At 43.4% G+C, this 14748-nt stretch overlaps 1 protein-coding gene across 10 annotated transcripts in view; it reads left to right on the forward strand.

The window, feature by feature from the left end:
* PRDM10 (PR/SET domain 10) overlaps positions 1–14293 on the forward strand; it is a 47081-nt gene extending 32788 nt beyond the window's left edge. For all 10 annotated transcript variants that reach the window (XM_056322703.1, XM_056322702.1, XM_056322712.1 and 7 more), the window contains 10 exons: positions 1423–1578; positions 2624–2803; positions 3622–3732; positions 4808–5008; positions 5595–5738; positions 6859–7029; positions 8311–8451; positions 9114–9282; positions 9895–10007; positions 11078–14293. In XM_056322703.1, the coding sequence (XP_056178678.1) occupies positions 1423–1578; positions 2624–2803; positions 3622–3732; positions 4808–5008; positions 5595–5738; positions 6859–7029; positions 8311–8451; positions 9114–9282; positions 9895–10007; positions 11078–11314 (1623 nt within the window). In that variant the 3' untranslated portion in view covers positions 11315–14293. The remainder of the gene's footprint in view (positions 1–1422; positions 1579–2623; positions 2804–3621; positions 3733–4807; positions 5009–5594; positions 5739–6858; positions 7030–8310; positions 8452–9113; positions 9283–9894; positions 10008–11077) is intronic.
* The last annotated feature ends 455 nt before the right edge of the window (positions 14294–14748 follow it).

A 14748-nucleotide genomic window follows, 5' to 3' on the forward strand; every position in this document is an offset into this window, starting at 1 on the left:
TACTTGAATACACCTTGTCCTTTGTCACTAAAACTCTGAATAAGAAAAAAAATTGGGTTTACATCTTTAGTCCCTTGACTGTTTTTGTCAGGATAATTCATTTGAACACCTTGTAGAAATGCCAGAACAGATCAGGATGCTCTGTTGCTTGACTTTCCCCCTGGGCTTCAGCTGGGTACTTCATTCTCCTTCTCCCTGCACATTGCTAAGGAGAGGTTGCACCAGAGTAGAGAGTAATGTAACTACTTTGTGCAGCATGCAGAGCCGTTGGAGAAGATTAATAGAACTTAAGCATTGTATTTTGATGTTCAGTAAGAAAAACCTGAGACATACCGTGCAGAAATTCTGTGTCCTTCATAGGGCCAAAGAGGTTGATACATCTTGCTGAGCTGCCTGACCTAAATTGAAAAGTCAAGTAATAGGAACTGATAGACTATCCAATAGGCTAAAGAGGAAAGGATGGGGAAAAGTGATTTACTAATATAAATCCTGGCAACAAACCTTTATCTTCTGTAAGTGTTGAACAAGGAAGAATGTTGAGGATTCAGAAATTTCCTGTGAAACTGATAAAGTCAGAAGATGATCCCATGGCTTTTTTCCAGCTATTCAGCTCTATTTTGTAATTCAAAGATGACTTTTTTCATTTGGTGCTATGTGAATAATTAAGTCTAGTCACCATAGATTGCTGCCTGTTTAAATACTTTTATGTGGAACAGATTAAGGTAGCACGTTCTTCTGTGTATGATCAGTACTAGAAGATAAAGGTAAAGATTTAATTAGAGATCCATTTCTTCAGTAGTGCTTAGATTTCAACTGTCAAACCTCATTAGTTATTTTATTGGTGGGGGGGTGGGGGGGATGGGGGGAGCGGAACCCTCACTAGAACTTTGCAGAGGTCAAGGATAGTCCCAAAGTATGCAAAAGTAATTGCCATGCAGTAATGGCATGCAAATGCTTTTCTGTCTAAGACTTTTTTTTTTCCTGCCAATTGTAATTGCAAGCTCATTCTTTCTGATTGAAAAGAATTAGTCCATGCATTTTAGATTTCTTACAAACGATTTAAAGATAATGAACCTCTGATGAACGTGTGAACTCAAGGATGATTCAGTAAAACTGGTACATCGTGGACTTTTGCTGCCCGTTAAGTGCCCAACTGTGCAATAGCTGACGCCTTCAAGAGTCAGTCCTGAGGAAATGAAATCGTCCATCCAGATGCATAATAAAGATGTTATAGTTGTACAGAAACTATTGCCAAGATATCAACTGTTCTGGTAAAATACTTTGTAAACCAAAGCAGATTAAAGAACTCCTAGAACCTTTTTCCATTCTTTCTCTTTCCTTTTTGCTAAGAGTTTCCTAGAGTGTTCTGCCACACACTCCTCTTTTGAATAAATTCCATTTTTCTATGATCTGCAATTCTAGGTCAAGAAACACGTACGCAGTTTCCATTCAGAGAAGATTTACCAGTGTACAGAATGTGACAAGGCTTTCTGTCGTCCTGACAAGCTACGACTCCATATGTTGCGACACTCGGACCGCAAAGACTTCCTGTGCTCCACGTGTGGCAAGCAGTTCAAGGTAAGAAGACTCTTGGCCAGATTGTTCCTGATACAGGTGGAGAACACCATTCTTTACCCTCCTTCAAGTAGATAGGCTCAAGTTCTCAACGGTGGAAGAAACTAATGCGCAGCTTTGCAGGCAAGTCTAGCATGTGTACGTGTGCTGTGTTGTGTGTAACAACATTCATTTCTGGTGAACAGGGGGCGAGATCCACTCCAGCATGCTCTGTTGTAACAGGGTGTCTCATCTGTCAGATCTTACTTCTAATAATTTAATAGCAAAGAGAGTTTCTGTCTGCTCATTAGAACTGGGTCGTTATACGGCTCAGTTGCCAGGTGCTTGGGTTGCATTGCCTCTATCAGTTTAGTTAAGAAAACTTCCTGTTGGTGTCAGTGGATTAATAATATTCCTGGGTGAATATTATTAATCCACTGATTAATACTGATTAATGCCACTGTGTCCATGGCATCCATCTTGTCAGCACATGACATCCAGATGCCTTTCCAGATCCCACCAGAACAGATGGAGCAGATTGTGAGCCAGGTAAACCATGGTGGCAGCAGGCTGCTCCTTGTCACGGATACTGAGGGACTGGGTACTTTTGGGTGAAGAAGCACATTCAAAGACAGCGTGTGTCCAGAGAGGCTGGATTGCATGCGGGCAGTACGTTCTGTACTGTTGTAGGACATGAAGTGGTCCTTGGTCAAGAGTGTGATTTGATGCAAGTTTCCAGCCATACAGAGCTGAGCACTAATATTTTAGATAAAATCAAAGAAAAGCCAGAGCAGAGGGGTTTGTTCTTACGGATGCTGCTGAATTAGCATTAGTCTGGCTCCTGCTTTTGTGGCTGAGCAACCTCAGCTTGGTTTGAAGGATAGACCTAAGCCTGAAGGGTTCCTGCTGAACCATCTAACCCTGAGCATGCAACTGTATCTCACGGCAGCACTGGAGAGGAAAAGCTGTCGAGAGATCTGAACAACTTGCGCTGTGGCTCTCCCTTGTAACAGGTAGTATGGCAGTTAAGTGGTGCTGATATTTTTCTCCCCGATTGCTCCTTCCCTAGAGGAAAGACAAACTGCGAGAGCACATGCAGAGGATGCACAATCCAGAGAGGGAGGCCAAGAAAGCTGATAGAATCAGCCGCTCAAAAACGTTCAAGCCTCGGATAGCTTCCACTGACTATGAAAGCTTCATGTTCAAGTGCCGACTCTGTATGATGGGTTTCCGCCGCAGGGGGATGTTGGTGAGTGTCTGTGCTCCAGCTTCTCTTACAACTTCTGTACTCAATTTTGGTAAATAGTTAAGGAGTGAAGATGGAATTCCAATGGTCAGAACACAAGGATGCTGTGGAACTGAGTGGGTTTATAGCTGAGCTGAGATGGTACATTTTTTTCTTTTCTTTTTTTTTTTTAAAAAAAAAAAACAAACTGGGTGTCTTACCTCTTCAGCAAACATGCACCTTGGCATGTTTAATCGCCTCTGTATGTCTGGTTGTCCCTACCATATTTCAACATTAAGTAATGCTGATTGATGTGTAATGCATTTAACAGAACATGAGATTAATGTATTGCCTGGTTCAGCCTTACAGCCTCAGTGTTCCCGATTTTCCTAATTTGTTTCTTCCCCTTCTTGAGGGGCCTCTCCTGGCCATGCCCTGTAAGTGCTGCTGTATAAAAGGGTGTTGGGCGGCAAGAGATCTTATTTGCAAATAATTTGTGAAGGTTGTGATCTCAGCTCACAAAGGCCTCCCCAAGCAGAAGCCCTTTATGTTACCTTGCTCTCAGCTGTAAGAGAATTCTGGAAAGCTATTTTACCCTTTCCCACCTTGTTTGGATTAGAGAAACTGTAAATGAGATATAACAAGATCGTGTTTACCTTCAGCAGCAGGCTGCGAATGCACAATAACCCTTGCAGCAGCAAATGCTTCCGGTGCTGCTGGCTAGCATCATTACAGTTTTGGTTTGGCTGTTATCCATGACTAGGAGAAGCAGCAATTGCTTTGGCTTCCAGCTATAATATGCTGTCTTGTTCTTTGGTGTTTTTTTTTTTTTTTCTCCTAAGGTGAATCATTTATCAAAGAGACATCCAGACATGAAAATAGAAGAGGTGCCAGAGCTCACATTGCCCATCATCAAACCCAACAGAGATTACTTCTGTCAGTACTGTGATAAGGTATGGAAGAAAGTCACCGCTTGGAGGGTAGCTCAGTCCTAGACCTGTGTGCAGCTAATTTGTCTCTGCATAGAAACATCTGGCAGGGTTTGTAGCTCTTTTTTTTTTTTTTGAGGTGCTTGCCAGCAATGTTCCTGCAATACTGTCCAAAAAAATCGAAGATGAAATGCACATAAGGCAGCTGAACACTAATTGAAAACTGCGGTTCTCCTTTTCTGCTGTCATTGGAGTTGGAAAACTTAAACACTGTGGTCCAGCAAGCAGTCACTCACCCTTAGTCCTGTATTGCTTTTTGCAACCCAGGCCTCAGTATCCTAGCTGCCTGTAATTCCTCAACACTAATTTCTTCTGGTTTGTGTCACGTCTAAAAGTTAGAGTCTCTATCCCCTTTTATTTTAAGCTGCTTACTTAGTCGCATGCCAGTAATTCCCAGTGTTCAGTGGAGCCTGAAGCTTCCTCTGCATTGCTTCTGGGTTCCTGTTCTTATTCCCTGGCCTTTGCTGTTTATGCATGTGGGCCTTTATTTACCAGGGAGTGTATTTTGACTGTCCTTATCCTCAGTACATCCCTCTATGATGCCCCCTTCCTTTTGTTTAAAGGGGAAAAAAAATCGGTGGTTTTAATTTGTGTTACAGAATATTAATTTTTTAATGTGCCTAAAAAGAATTTTAAAATATGTTGACCACTGAAGGCTGTTAAAATGGTTTGCTTTGTGTGAGAGTGGAGGCACCAACCCTTATGACATGATGATCAGTGGCTTCTCTGACATTTGACCTTCAAGTATCAGGCAAAAAGGCTTTTCCTCTTACCTTCCTATCCTGCTTTGATATTTTGTTGTGGCATACAACATGTTCTCAAATGGCTTCTGTATGCTACACGAGGAGTTGCTTTTACAGGCTGATTAAACACTGGAAGCTGTATGTATATTCATGCGTTACACTGTAATTGTGTGGGGATTTAACTAAGTGTATTGTCTAAAGCAAAGTGCAGACCTTCCAGGTAAAGATAACTGGTAGCTGTTTTCTGTGCAGACATCAGGATTACACAGTTTTCATTGAAAGTCTTTACCCTGCAGGTGTACAAGAGTGCCAGTAAACGCAAAGCACACATCCTGAAGAACCATCCTGGTGCTGAGCTACCTCCAAGTATCCGGAAGCTGCGCCCTGCAGGCCCGGGAGAGCCAGATCCCATGCTGAGCACCCACACCCAGCTGACAGGCACCATAGCCACCCCTCCGGTCTGCTGTCCTCACTGTTCCAAGCAGTACAGCAGTAAGGTACAGGGCTTGTTTCATAACCGCAAAAGGCAGCCTCTCCCTGGTGATGCTCTTCCACTGCGGTCTGTCATCTGTTGGTCTGCAAGCAGAGCTCTTTTATTCTGAGTCAGAGTGCTGGTTTCTTGCTGCATGCTGACAATAGAGGTGCAGCCTGCTTTTTTTATGGCAAAAAGATTCCCCAGATAGAGAGCATGAGTTTGAAAGAAGAAATTAAAACATTATCAGAGTGCAGTCACAAACAGAAAGGCTTGGGAACTGCTCATTAACAGTTGTGAGGGAGAGGAGTAGGGAAACAAAATGCAGAAAAGGTGATCTCTGGAAAAGGTCCCCAAAATATTTGGTTGTGCTGGGAAGAAAAGCTTATGGGCTGTGCTGTTCGGGGCAACATTTTGGTGTTGGAGAGCTCTAGTCAGCAGCAACTTCATGATTCTTGTTTTCCTCTTGTTGACAGAGCATCCCATAGTGTGAATCTTAATGCTGCCTTACTGAGGGAAACCGAAAAGCTGCAGTCCCCAGGGCTGTTTGATTTCAGTTGGCCCAGAGCGGAGTTACTGACCATCTAACGCCTTTCTGCATCTCTCTGTAGACGAAGATGGTACAACACATTCGCAAGAAGCACCCGGAGTTTGCTCAGCTCCCTAACACAATACACACTCCGCTGGCAACAGCTGTCATCAGTTCCACTCCTGCCGTTCTCACCACCGACAGCACTACCGGAGAGACTGTTGTGGTAAGGACTGGGGACACGGTAGGTCAGGCCACCTGAGGGAACCAAACAGAACAGAAGCCCTTTGGTATAGTAGCCTTAGTGTTTATTTGGCAGATGTAGTTTTAAAGCGTGTGTTAGAACATTATTTGAGATCACTTCCATTATTGAGTCTGTGTATTAGTTTTGCTCTGCCAGGAATTATGTATTTATTTCTGGAGCTCTAAGGATAAGTCTCTTTTTCTGTACTCCATTCCCTTCATTCAGACCCGTATGCTACTGACTCCACATGTGCCTTTCACACGTGCCTAATTATCTCAGGAATAAACATCTCCTGGATTTTTGGGAGTGTTCTGAGGTGCCTTGCAGTTCTTGGGATCAAGAAGGACGTGTTTTAACAGTGGCTGGGGACTGGGTCAAACTAACCTTCGGACAGTTCAGTAGCAAGTGATATGAACCTCCAGTGGATGATCTCTCCACTGTTAGTACATCAGCCGCTACAGAAGCAAAAGCTGAGACAAGAAAATCAGTTTTGTGTCCTTTAGCAGTGCTGGAATGAATGCTGCACAGTTTTAAAAATCCTGTTGACCACAGTTTAAACCTTCCTATTTCAAGACTGTAACTGGGTAAAAGACTGTTTTGCTCGAAAATGGGCAGGTTCAACCAGGATGCTGTTGGCTTCATAAACCTTATTAGTTAGGTGCTAAATGTCTTCACAGACTTTAGAAATACAGTTGTCAAAAAAGTATCATCCTGGCAGGTGAGGAGGAAAGGCAGAATACGTCAGAGAAGCACCTGCTGACTTGGAAACAAAGTCAGCTCTACAAATGCAGGATCTTTGCTCCCTAACAGAATACTGTTAGGTCAGAAGACTAAAATAATTTTTTTTATTATGGTATGTTAAGTTAGCCCTTAATGGTTCTGATTAGCGTTTAGACCGAAGAGAGCGATTCTAGTGGATGATCCTGGGTGATTGCTTATGTCCCCATTTTCTGTACACATTAAGCTCTTGTAAATAATGACTAGGCCCAATGGTGTAAGCGTAGATTCAGTGTGATGAAAGAACGACAGCCCTGCAAAAGTATTCAATCCAGTAGACAATATGTGATGATGGTTCTGTATCTCTCTCTCTCTACCTGCTCAGACAACAGATTTACTGACACAGGCAATGACAGAGATATCCCAGACCCTCACAACAGACTATCGAACTCCCCAGGGAGACTACCAGCGAATCCAGTACATCCCTGTGTCTCAGTCCGCCACAGGCTTGCAGCAGCCTCAGCACATACAGCTGCAGGTTGTTCAAGTGGCCCAGGTGAGTAGCCTGCTGGGGGGATGGGATGTGCTTTTGACCACCTCCATATCAAGCCTCTGCTTCCCTGGGGCAGTAGCGCACGGAAGTTTCTTAAGGAGCAGTTATAAGAAGCGGTGCAGACTTTTTGCAGATAAACTGATTGATAATGCAAAAGGTTACCATTGTAAGCATTGTGTACTGGGCCTAAATAGTCCTGCCAGTCTTGGTCAGCTTGCTGGAGACATACTGATGCAGTCTTAACTTAGTTCTACCCATCTAGGCACCCTTGCCCGAGTCTGCTCTAGGAAGGTTTTCCAGCAACTGAAAAAGTGGGTCAGTGGGTGATCTGCTTTTGCAATGGAAGACTAATTTGTACTTCCTTGTTCTCAGTGAGCCAGAGCCAAAATTTGGAAGTATGTAAACACTTGCTTTTTCCTTTCATATCATCTATTAGAATAGTCATTCTCTATGATGCTCAACAGCCTCCTAAAAATAGAGTGTAACTAGAGTAACTGAGCTGAGGAAAATAACTCAGGCAGCTGTAAGAAACTGCCATAGCCTTCAAATCTATTATCCACTGGGTGAGACTGAAACTACCATGTGTCTGTATTTGAATCAGAAATTCCGTGTTCTCTTTGGCCCGTCATTACAAATCAGGTTATGAACGTGGCTAATAAAGGGCTGAACAGCGGCCCCAGTTAATATCAAATGTGGCTGTTCTAGTGATACAAGAGCATGAGTACCAGTTCCTGCAGCTAAAACGAATTTTATCAAGATCTGAGACTTGCAATTAGATTACTCCAATTGGAACCATTAGCAGGTGGCTCAAAAAGCTCTGCGTCAGATCAAGTGCTCAGTTTTACAGATTAAAGGCTTTTTTGAGCAATGCCATACTACAGGACTGGATAGGCAGCTCTCAAGTATGTATACATTTTATAGAAAGATACTTACAAACAAGGATAGTCCAGTGGCTGACGCTACTCCTGGTTTTCAGACCCTTTGATTTGAGTCCAGCTGCTGCCACAGACACCTTGTATGACCTTCAGCAAGTCCTTTCCACTTGGTATCACTGAGATGTAACCATCTTGGGGCCGTTACGTTTATTAAGTGTACTTCTTTGTCTTCGAGGAGCGCAGAAGTTAAATGCAGGCTTGAACAGGAGTGTTCCATGGTCTCACTTAGGCTGATACCTCACTGTTCCAGACCTTGCATTGCAGAAAAGGTTTACGTGACTGCTTCTGCAAAGAATTTGAAGTATAAATCTCTGCTTTGATTTATTTTAATTTTTCTTGACTTTTCCAGGCTACCTCACCTCACCAGTCCCAGCACTCCACAGTGGATGTTGGGCAGCTTCATGACCCCCAGACATACACCCAACATGCTATCCAGGTGCAGCACATCCAGGTCACAGAGCAATCGCCAGCGGCTCAGTCATCAACGCAGGTATTTCACTCTCCTCTCACAGGAAACGTTTTCCCTACCAGGCTGCTCAGCTTGCCTATTACATTTGCTGGTGCAAATGTAGTGGTGCAATAGTCTATGTCATTTAAAGGACCATACATGAAATGACTCTCACATGAACATATCTGAGATCATTGTGTAGGTCCTAGAGGTTCCTAGGATGTTTAGGAGTCTTTTGCTGTGTTTTTGTCTGGGTTTTTTGTGTGGTTTTTTTGTTTTGTTTTTTCCTAACAGCGTATACAAGGTAAATGGCTGGGAACAGAAAAATCTGCAGCTTAAATAAAATTAGCCAGTTTAAGGAATGCCAGCTTCCATTTATATCTTTCAATATTTGAGTTCAGCTCTTCATGCTGTTGTGAGCATTTAGCCTCTCATCTCAGCTCTCTGCCACAGACTCGCTATGTAACCTTTGGCAAGCGATGTCTCTATTTCAGTTTCCTGATTTCTGCTCTGAAGCCAATTGGGGAAAAAGGAGGAGAGCTTTGCAGTTCTTGTGCTAGATATGCTGTAGAACCCACCCTTGTGTTTTCCCATAATAAGAAGTATATGTCTGTAGCAGTACAGACATGCTTAGTACGCTGAGAATGGTTATACCTTTCTCTTCTTCTTCTTTTTTTTTTTTTTTTTTTTTTTTTTTTGCCTAGGTTGGGGGTCAGCCTTTGAGTCCCTCCTCACAACAATCTCAGCAGGAACTCAGCCCCTCACAGATACAGACAACCACATCGACACCAAACCAAGCCCTCCAGCAGCAGCAAGGATCTTCGGTCCAGCACACTTATCTTCCCAGCACATGGAACTCATTTCGGAGCTACTGTAAGTGTCACTGGAGCTCTCACTAGTAGTCTGACTGGTGTGTGGGACTAGTATGTGCTCCGTTTCTCCAGCTACCGAATGGGGTAGTGTTGTCAGAGCTCATTAAACTTTGTGATTAACATCCATAGAGATCTAAGAATATAGTTTCAGACAAAGAAAATAGTTGCACTAGGTTTTCTGCTGTAGGGCCATAATGATCTGATACGTGGTTTGGGCAGGTAGACTGGGCTCCTTTATTCCAAGGAACTTGCATTCAGCAAGAATCCATGTGTTTGATGCAGCTTGTTCAAATTTGGGTGGATGCTTGAAAGAAGTGTACAGATGAGGGTGACGTGAAATGACTTCTCATGTCTGTGTGGCTCTGGATGATAGTTCTGTGATTTCTTGGGTGAGAACAGGATATGTTGTCTAGGCATGAATTGCCACATATGCATCTGATGTTAGCTGGCATAACTCTGTTGAGGCCTGAATTTTAGGAGGCTTTACAATACCGGAATTCCTATTCAACAGCCACAGTTTCAGGCTTGAAATACTGATAGAAGACTGTCTTTCAAGGTGGCCTTTGAGATTGACTGAAGACCTTGATTATGCAATTTTCTTTTTTTTTTTTAGCATCTGAGATTCAGATGATGACCATTCCCCAAGGCCAGTACGTGATCACAGAGACCGCTGTAGGTACACCAGTCACCACTGTCAACACAGGACAAGTGAAAGCAGTTACTCAGGTAAGGAAAACAATCATTGCCTTTAGGGTTTGTTTGGGGTTTTTTTTTCATCCAGAATAATGTATTGGGTTTAAAGTTTTCAGTTTGGAGGTTAAAGGAATGCCGAAATAATGGCTGGGGCACAGAGTTAAAGAATAACAGTGTACCTAAAGAGCTCCAGACTGTATAGTCCGAAAGGGCACTGGCTTTCCGTAACAGTGGTAGTGAGTCCCGTGCTGGGCAGAATCTGTAGGCAGAACAGCGAAGAAATTACATGATGTGTTGAGTCATAAGCTAAGGAGAAAAGTGCTACTAGTCAAACCTAGTCATGTCGTAAACTTCAGGTTACAAAAGGCAAGAAATAATCTCTAGAGCTTCAAGGAAAAGATGGTTTTGTTTAGTATTTTTTCTGAAAGAGCATGATATTCTGTTATGTGGTGACAGTAAATAGTTTTCTGCATCTAGCTATTTACAAGGCCCACGCTGTCTGGCCCTCGTATGTATGAATCCTTGAAGTTTAAAAGCGTTTGCTTAATCACATTTGTAGGACAAAGTATGATGTAGTGGTACCGATTAGTCTCAAAAATACTTATGACTAAGCTGTGCCCATTACACCAAATTTCAGAACAGCTTCTGGAAACATTTTGATAGCTTGCTTTTATCTGTAGGATTACTAAATAGGAAGAGTTACTGCTATTTGACTTTGTAAGCAAGCTGGCACGAGAAGGCAGGCCACTGTACTGTGTTGGTATTGGACACTGGAAACGCAGCTTCTGCTAGAACACATGGAAAATAGAAAAAACTTTGCGAATAGTTGTATTAAAAATTGCTATTTTAATTTGTAGTGATGGCTTACTTATGTAACTATTTCTAACCATTCATAAATTAACCAAATGCAAAGTAGTCCAGCGTACTTGGAAACAAAGGACAAGGGTCATGTTGCTCTCAAATACATTTAAGTGAAATACAACTTGATTTCAAAGTTCCTTGTTCCTACCAGAATGTCTTCCAGCACAGCAACAGAATATTAGAGCAGAAAAGTTACAGAAGATGCAACTATTATTACCTTTTTTTTTATATTCCCTGCGCAGACTCACTATGTGATATCTGAAGGTCAGCCTGATCTGGATGTCAAACAGAACTCTTCGCTCTCCAGCGAGGTACAGGTCGGTGTTTCCCAGCCACCGGCCCACACGGATAGCCTGGAGCCGCAAACAAGCGGTCAGCAGCAAACCACCCAGTACATCATCACTACAACCACCAACGGGAACGGCAGCAGCGAAGTGCACATCACTAAACCAAGAACTTTCTCCGCAGAACATGAATGAAGAAGCCTTGCGGTGTCACTTGCTTGTACTTGTCACCTCCCCTGAAAGCCCAGATATATGGGTGTCCTGGGGCTCAATATGTTTTGAAGTATACGCTCACTTAACTTCAACTAAAATCTTGGAGCTCTTGTTAATGCTTTAAAGAGGGTTTAAGTCCCCAGCGACCGTGAAGGAGTACCCTCAGAATCCTTCTGGGATGCTATTTTTTGCAGCTTGTAACAAAAAAGACAAGAGGAGAAGTGAAACCTCTGCTTGCTCTGGACTTTATTTTTGGCATGTCTGCTGACCCTTATTTTTCCTTTTTGGAAGTGTCTCCAGTAAACAACTACTTATTTCAATTTTATGGGAAAAAGCTTGCCTAACTGAAGGCTAACTGGCAGGTTATGGTGTATGTATATTTTTAATAGGAGCCGTTAAACAGGAGGAAATCATGTAAATTGCCGGAATACGGCAGAACTGCTTCCTGTGTCTTTGTTTCAGCAGCCAAGGTGAAAGGGAATATACCAGCTCAGTGCGAGCAGACTGCCTGGAGAACAAGAGCAGCAGCAGCAAAGCGGTGGCTCCTTGCGTACATGTGTGAGGATGGATATAACGATGAAGCTGTGAAGATGTGCCGAAGCAGTCCATTAAATTATTATTTTTCCAGCCCTCGAGAACTGTTTACATGCTGTCTGCCCTGCCCTACTTTAGCAAGCAATTCCAGAAAGAAAAAGAAAAAGTGCAGTCTTAAACACGTGTTGTTTGGAACAAACAGATTGAAATCATAGCAGCACATAAGGGTAGTATGGAGCCACTATTATCTCTTTTTCTCCTCCAGTATTTGCAGGGAAAATTGCCTTTTTGCCTGTAGATGGAAAAGGCTCGGCTTAGCCTGCATCGCAGATTCTGCTGTGACCTAGAGGTAGTTGTGCTGGGAGAAAATGAAGGCACAGGAGCACACCTCTGAAGAGGCAGGGTAGTTATCTCCATTGCCACCTCATAGTGGATGTATTTTTCCCCTCAAAGACTGGATGATGGAGAGTTGATTACTTTTGATTTTTTCCAAATAACCTTGTTAACAATGCATTGTAACTCCCTCGGACAGTTCCGTAAAGTGACCAGCCCTGGATTCAGGAAACATACAAGAAACATGCTAGTGGACCACTGTTCATGGGACACAGCCATCTGTGAGGGCTGCCTGCTTTGGTAGACCTGGTCTGTGTACAGAATTCACGTTAGGTTTAGGGACCAGGAGAAAGGGAAAGAGGGGGTTTTATCTTTTAAGGCAGTGTAATTTGGGTTTTTCTTACATAATCCTCCTTAACAGGTCTGGTTGGTTGGTTATTTAACATGTTTTGGTATCTGCAAGAATATGACCACAACTCTACTGACTCCTGCTGGGATAATCCTGTGTACATCTAAACCCCCACTTGCTGCCGGAGAAGTCACCCCAGAATGTCTGTGCGTAATAGAACACGTTTATTTATAAAACAAAGGCAAAGAAGGATGTTTTCTCTTAATGACCCTTGAGACAGAGAGAGGTTTGGGGTGTTTTCTTTATTCTTTTTCTCTTGTGCTGCACAGAGTGTGAACGCGGGACTCCGGCACAAGTACTCCCGCAGATTTAGGAGCAGATTACCCCTGTGAGTAAGCACTACAGGTGTTTAGAGGTTGTGGTATCAGGCCTTACGGAGTTAAACCTCTTAGTCATGAGGGAACTTCACACTCAGATGGGACAAGATGAGGTCTGGTTCCTTGCAGGCAAAGCCTTGTAGCTGGTACTGCTTGGGTAATTAACATATCTGCTAATACGGTGTGGAAGTAGTGCCTGTGCATGATGAGATAAATCAGATGGAAAATACTGGCCAGCTCAGAACTGTTTTGAGGTAGCTTTGAAGTGACTTGCCAAAATATGGGTTCATTTGTTCCTGGGATTTTGCTTCTCTGGCTGTACCACTGTGTGTGGGGCATTAATGAGGTTGGTGAAGTTAATGAGGACCAGAACTCCCATTTAGCCAAGTGCAGTGATGAGTGTCTTTAAATTCAGTGGATTTGGGAGCCTGTTGGCTTCAGCGGCAGGGGTGAGCGACTGCAGTTCCCACTCATCCATTGGAAGTAGTGTTGCTGAGGAGTTTTGAATTAGGATGTTGGACGTCGCAATCTTGTTGGTGTGGGAGAAGGGAGATTTTTGTTTTGGCTGGCTTCAGGCTGCTAAATGATTTATTGATGAGTCGAAAATGGTAGTAGTAGTAGGAAAATAGACCTGGAAATGAGGTAATCCAGGCGGATGCTGCCCTGCAGGAGCAATTTTAAAGTCTTAAAAGGTCTATAATCCTCACAGATGAACGTAACGCTTGTTCCCCTTAACAATATTGCAGGTGTGGGGTTTAAAAAAAAATTTTGCTCCGTTCACCTTTGGAAAGGATCATAGAATGAGGGTAACCATGCCAGTTATTTAAACCTGAAAACTACAAGGTGTTCCAGAAAATTTTAAAACAGCCCCTTTGCATTCAAATCTTTTTTTATCAACGTTTCTACTCTGTTCCACAGCAACAGCAGTATGCTCGGGCCATCGGCCTGGCACCTGCGTTAAGGGTTTGACGGCTGGGAAAGCATCATCCCTGGAAATGGAAGTAGCTTGACTTTTCCTTCCAAAGGAGTGACGGTGATTGCACGGATGGCAGGGGCCTGGTTTTAGCAAGGTGACAAAAAAGAAAACGGACAACAGTTTGCATGAATTTTTCTTCCAGTTTCTGCAGTGCAGAAGGTATAGGATTTATTTTTTTTTTTTTAAACTGGAGCAAAGCAAAGATCTATCTCGAGTGACGTCCCACAGGAGCTTAACTCTGGAGTTGCCACCTGCAAGGGCTGGATTGTGCTGGAAGACTGGCACCGCTACAGGCTCCTTGGCAGCCTAATGCTGTTCCTTGGCAGTGTTTTGGATCAGATTCTCTGTTTTCCTAGACAAAAAAAAGGCGGGGGGAAATCAAAACAAAACAACTATCAGCTACACTTGGAATTTGCACCTCTGACTGCTTGGGCTGTTTTGCTCTGCCCCTTCTCTTATTTAACTGTGTATGTTTATTGTACATTTGGTGACTGTTATCGTGTCCATAGTCTCGTGCAGCCTGGCAGGTGTTTAAAAAAAAAAAAAAAAAAAAAGCCACAAAAAACCCCGAACCACTCCGAAATTAATAAATCTTTTTTAAAAAAAAAAAAAAACAAACCAACAAAAACAAAACAAACGCTGACCCGTCTGTTCAGTTGGGGCCACGGGGGTTGGTGAGTGAAATCGGCCTTTCGGTCCATACGTGATGAGCGGTTCGGATAACAAACGCTGTCGCGACGGGCCGTGTCGCGACCCGGAGGGCTGGCGGCGGGGGGCGGTGCAGTGCGCAGGCGCGGCAGGCGGAGGCAGCGCGGCGGGGGGGTAAAGCGGCGGGGGGACGCAGCGC

The sequence above is a fragment of the Falco biarmicus genome, chromosome 20, assembly GCF_023638135.1.
Source record: "Falco biarmicus isolate bFalBia1 chromosome 20, bFalBia1.pri, whole genome shotgun sequence".
NCBI classification, from domain to species: domain Eukaryota; kingdom Metazoa; phylum Chordata; class Aves; order Falconiformes; family Falconidae; genus Falco; species Falco biarmicus.